Source organism: Limulus polyphemus, unplaced genomic scaffold (genome assembly GCF_000517525.1).
Source record: "Limulus polyphemus unplaced genomic scaffold, Limulus_polyphemus-2.1.2 Scaffold5676, whole genome shotgun sequence".
In the NCBI taxonomy this organism is placed as follows: Eukaryota; Metazoa; Arthropoda; class Merostomata; order Xiphosura; family Limulidae; genus Limulus; species Limulus polyphemus.
The window spans coordinates 36,557-42,731 of NW_013671286.1; the positions used below are offsets into that span (position 1 = coordinate 36,557).

The 6,175-nt window shown below is 30.6% G+C and overlaps 1 protein-coding gene across 1 annotated transcript in view; it reads right to left on the bottom strand.

Moving 5' to 3' along the window:
• LOC106472860 (V-type proton ATPase subunit E-like) overlaps positions 1 to 6,175 on the bottom strand; it is a 33,083-nt gene that overhangs the window by 9,083 nt on the left and 17,825 nt on the right. The window contains exons 5-6 of the mRNA XM_013933531.2: positions 4,261 to 4,350; positions 1,701 to 1,864 (exon numbers count right to left, since the gene is read on the bottom strand). Coding sequence (XP_013788985.1) covers positions 1,701 to 1,864; positions 4,261 to 4,350 — 254 coding nt within the window. The remainder of the gene's footprint in view (positions 1 to 1,700; positions 1,865 to 4,260; positions 4,351 to 6,175) is intronic.

Sequence of the window (6,175 nt, forward strand, 5' to 3'; positions counted from 1 at the left end):
CAAATGTACAACGTTTTGACAAGGTTTTGTCATCATCACCTTTGTACATTTGCTGTTATGTTAAACTTATATTAAAGTTTTTCTTCATTACCCATTCAAGCCGTCTCCAACCATTATTAGTCTCAAACTGGGTTCCTCGTCATCGAATTACCCGGAGTTTGTTGAAATAGAATGTTTTCACTGTTTTAGGTGTAGTAGATTTTCTTCGTGGGAACAAAAAACACCTACATGCAATAAGACTTTTATGGAATGCATTTTGACGTGCACTTTGTGGCAAAAATCACCAATTTTAATGGAATATATAAAGGGCACTATATATATCTACACATCTCACAAATTTGTGTAAAATGCGATATAAACACTAAGAATAAATAAGTTTGAAGTTAACATCCAATAGTCAGTCTACAAAAAAGTTACTAACAAATTAATTTAATCAATCGTTCTTTATGATCTATTTTTAGGGCTTTCCCCCTTAATTACATATGCTTATAAATACAGCTGGAAGAAACAGTGCACCTCAAAAAGGAGGATGGGGTTTTGAATGTTTAAAAATTTGTACTGTCATTTTGGTGACAAATTCAGGTTATTTAAATACAGGCTTACGAATAAAAACTACCAATTAATTCAGCACAGCATGAAGACACCTTAAAAAATTACAAGCATTGAGTACATATTTAATTTACACAGAAAAAATTTACACTAGCCTTTGTCTATAATTCTGAACTGATATGACTAGAAGGAAGGCAACAATAGCCACTCTTGGACTATCTTAACAGAACAGCAAGAGTTGACCATCATCTTGTTAAGTGCAGAGTGCAATTTTAAGCCAGCAGGATACGAACCACAGACCTTCACATACAAAGTTTAGCACACTAACCACTAGACCATGCCCAGCCCTGTGAAAAACAGAAAATCTAGTTTGTTTTTAACCCACTGAATAACATTACCAAATTTAATTGATAAATCAATGCATTATTAATACTATCAAAACATTCTCATTGTGATTTCTTCACTAGTATACATAGTTTTTAGACTGTTTTAACAACCAAATACTATCTAGATACAAAACAGGCTTAACGTTTAGTGAGAAACCTAATGAACTGAATAATTAATTTAAAAATACAACAACAACTTTTTTTCAAAGGAAATGTCAATTCTTTTATTCTAATAAAACATACAGAAATTCACTTCCAGTAGTATTTTTCTCTCTAAATGTTTGTAAGTCCTATACTTATTCAACCTGGTAATGTAAATGCTTTTGATACAACTTAGTAGTACCTTTGCTGTTTTCATAATGCAACTTAAGGTTGTGAAATATGCCATTTTGAAGTAGAGTATACTGTATAGAGTACAGCTTGATAGATATGATTGTGTGTTGTTTTGCTTTTGTAATGACAAGTCACATTAAAACATTCCAACTTTGCCATTAAGAATTGTTTTCCAGATATTACGTATACCAATTATTTTCACCACCACCCAGCAATTTTTATAGTTTTACCAATAACTAATACATATTTTTATTCTAAGTTTGTAGCCTTTACAAGAAAATTGAATCAGAAAATAAAATTTCAATTAAACGAGGTCACAGCATTTTTCAACTACTGCACAACTGCAAGTATATGAATTGTTTGAAATATATTTTTTCTTTTTAAAATTTTATCTCTCAAGAATAATACATAATAATAATTCTAAACTCATACATATCAGAAGGGAGAAAATTTTCAGGATCTACTACAATTTTGCAGTCCAAACCAGTGGTCTTATGATACTCTTCAACAGCAAGTACTACACTGCTCTGGACTAGTTTGAAATCTTGCTGACGACACCGAATACCAACTTCTTTTTCCAACATCTGGAACAATGCCTACAGATAATATCAAATTAAATAATGAATATGATTCAAACATAAATATCTAGAGTAAATATTTACAATACCTTTGAAAATTAAGCTTTTTCTGCATTTCATGTCAGTTTGAAAGAAAAAAAACTGAACAAATAGAAACATATGGACTTGGTTTATTTATTGGCTATCCAGAAACTTTGTTGATGATTTTAAAAAAAAGATCTGTATATTTGGTTGTACTATTACAAGTTCAAACTTTTTTCCATGTCAAGAAAGTTTTTAAAATAGCTTAATTTACTTATAATCTTAAAGTTGCTTCATACAACAATCAATGGTTCTAAACCAATAACATTTTAAAGAACATAACATTCTTACTTAAATGTTAATTTTTTTTGTATGTTGCTCTTTTAATGGTCATATAAGCAACAAGAGGTTCACCTTTACAAAGTTCTAGCTTTTAATTTACTCATTTTGATAGTGAACATTGGTGTGATTGGCTTCACTACTTTACATCACCCTTGAACTAAATATAAAGTAATTAACAATAACTGCCCCTGATTCACGTAATGTAGATTACAGTAAACTTACATCTGTAAAAGCCTGCTATGTAAACCATATGTACAAGTACTGTTATGTTGTTTAATTTAACGACTCTGGGTTGTAAAGCAAAAGCAGTCAATTTCCACACTAAATGAATTATTCCACACTTCACGAATTATATACAATGACCAAAGAAATGTTTCCATAGGAATGAAAATCACAGGCACACAAATCATGATCTGACCCTGTGCAATGAGGAGAATGGTTGAACAGTATATGAATGTCACGTGATATAGAGGTCAGAATCCCACTAGATCCTATATAATGACTTGAAATTGATGCCATGTTGTAGTTTAATCGGGCATTGTAAATAAATGAATGTTTATTCTTATTCCCCTTGAGATTGTACTACTGTTGAAAATAAAAATTTATACAAGAACACAGTGCAGAGATAAATAAAAAAAATGATAAGAAACAAAAAAGAAGACTTAGCCAAAATATCTCATCACACTGATGATAAAGGAAAGCACTTTAGCTTATGTAATTTTACTGTACACATATTGTACATGTTTAGTTAGTGTTAAGCAAGAAGTTATCTGATGTAAGGACACTTTACCTTCCATTATACCTAGTTACAAATTACTGTTGTTTTCTTGATACATACTCATTCATTAAGCAATATTTAAGTGGTTATACATGTTTGTTAGTTGGTTATCCTACAGCATAGTGTTCTGTACACTTTCATATGGGCTACACATTTAACCCAAGGATGACAATGCCACTTTTAAACCCTTTCTGCACATGTTACTGAATTGCATTCAAAATTTAATTGAACAACTTCACTAACAAAGTATTTTAATGAAATTATGATTATCAAGTACTTTATAATTCAAAGTTTACATTATCTATGTTTTATTCCTTTATTTCAAAAGAAACCTTTAAAACAATAATCAAAACTTAAGTTTTGTTGTCAAGTGACGAGCTCGGAGTTAAAAGTCTGAACTTTAGAGCTGATAAAGGAGAAACAAGTGTGTGTGTGTGTGTGTGTGTGTGTGTGTGTGTGTGTGTGTGTGTGTATGTAATGTAGTTGTTTTTCTGCAGATATTCAAAGTACACATATGTAGATTGTTTACCAGTAATTCGTTTACATTCCAAGAACTTGTCTCAGAGGAAACCGTTGTAAAAATTCCACAGTTCAAGATAAGCCATGCTCACTTTCAATATAGAAGCTATGTTTTTAAGTTTGATAGACAGTTAAATTGCATTTAGGTTTTACTTTTATATTTTAATTAATTATGTATTATTTGTGTTTTACTATTCATATCTGAAATGTTTAATGATTATTTAAATTTATTATACACCTTGCCTTGCTCAACAAGTCTTTATAGATTTGATACTACTAACTTTTACTATAGTGTGTATATCTTCAAGAAATTTGATAGTAAACGTTATAAGTCTTTCACATACAAAAGTTGTGGTTCAAAATTTTATTAATATTAAAAACTGTTTGACCTAATGTACATCAATACAAACAAAGAATATCAATTAATATGGTCATTTTACAATTTAAACTTTTAATAATGTACATGTACTATAAAGTTTTCATAATTTATGAGAACACATTGAAGTGACATTATCTTGTATTATGGTTGGATAATTTGAAAAACCCCAGGTAATATTCATAGCTTTAAAAATGCAGATTACCCATTTCTTTCACATTATTATTCAGAAGCACAAGTTAAACATAGAGTAGAAAGAACAAAAAAAATCAAGTATATTTGTGGTGAAGATACAATTTAAGTCTGGTTTTTAATGTGTATTTGAGATCAACTATTGTGTCAAATGTAAACAAGCAAATATAGACAATATTTTCTTACCTGAAGGATCAACTTACGAAGAATTTCCTTATACTGACTCTGGTTCCTTGTTAACTCTCCTACACCCTTTTTGGCTTCATCCAAAACAGTCTAAAATTTAAGATAAAGAATATTGAATATACATAACTATGAGGTTTTGTTATTGATGTGAAAGAATTTCAAAGATTGAAGCACTTAAAAAAAATTATTCCAAGCACTGACTGTTCTGTTGAAGCAATGTTATAAATCAGAAGATCTTGAAAGTGAGGCTATGTTAATGAGACCAAAACTACTTCTGACATGAATTAGTTTTTGCATCTTAAGTAATACAGGTGAAGTATCTCTACTGATTGGAAAGAAAAAGTCTTTCCTGTGAATCTGAATGTTGTTAAAATAGTAGAAGATGTTTATTAGTAAAACCTAATCCTATAATTCATTTATAGGCTAACTTCTGATAAAAGGCTGTATAGTCCAACAACTTCTTAAGCTACTCACACTGTGCTATTGTACACATTATGATTTTGCATTCTTTCATGCTATTATCTTGCATTAGATATTTTCTATATTAAGTAAATATTCCCTCAGTGAATTAACCATTATTTAATTATGGCAATTCATTCATGCAGGAGGTAATTAGTGGTGTAACAATCAAAATGACCAAAGATTGGTCTTTGAAGCCAAATGACCAAACATTTATGATTTTCAATAATATATCATAACCAATTACAATTGTTTTTATGGATATGTTGTTTTTATAATTTTGTTATATATCCTTGTTTATGAGCCTTGCTACAAAAGAAACAGAACTTTATGTAGTAAATTAAACATAATTAAGATAAGTATTTCCATTGATAAAGTCTCCAAACCCAGCCAAGCTGAGCTTTTGCTAGATCATTAAAGGCCCGAAACAATTCTCTGAATTTATTCTATCTGCAAAAAATTCAGTCCATGGATTTTTCAATTGTTTCTTTGATCAAATTTATCCTGGACTGTAAGATATATAGAAATAGAAAAAAATTCCAAACAAACAATGAATTTGTAATGCTTTTATTTATACTTATTGAAAAATAAAGAAAATGTCGCTTATGGAATATAATCGATGATCAATCAGTTCTGGTGAACCAATTATTGATCTTAACATTTCAACTAAGCCAAAACTAGAGGTGACCTCATTTTCATCACCAAAAACCCAGATATGAACACACACTTCCATTTGCAATGCAACAACTTAAAAATAGTTTTTCATTAAGAATCACAAATCTCTCCTTTTCCTAATAAATTAGAGAATTAAAATCCATTAATTATTCTACTTGACATATTATGTATCATTCAAGCTGAAGTACCTGTCCTTTGTACGGGTTATGAACTTAAAAATATGTGGGGGATGGATGCTATGATAAATGACACAAACATCCTAACTTTCACACAGTTTATTTTGCAATGGTTAGGGTGACTTTGTAATAAGAGGTAGCAGCCAAAGTAGTGGCATTTTGTTACCCACTTTCAATACCCAGCTCTTAATGTCCTTCCACAATGTTTCACATGATTAATTAATTGACGGATATTAGCCATAGAAGTGTCTTACGGGCCGAAGTTGAGAGGTCACGCGTGTGAAAGTTAGAAGTGGATATAACTCAAGATACAGCTGAGATATATGCCCTCCCCCTACACATTGTGTATGTTGTGTTATAGAAGGACATGGCGCCATCTATGAATATAATTAATGTTAACTTACATCAAAGATAATAAATTCTCAATAACAACAATAATGGAGGGGTTGTTAGCCCCCATTAATATGCTTCTTGTTCCAAACTATTATCCCACAAAGTTTGGTTGAGATTGACCTAGCAACCCAGTAGTAGTTAGATAATGACACACACACACACGTGTGTGTGTGTGTGTGTGTGTGTGTGTGTGTGTGTGTGTGTGTGTGTGT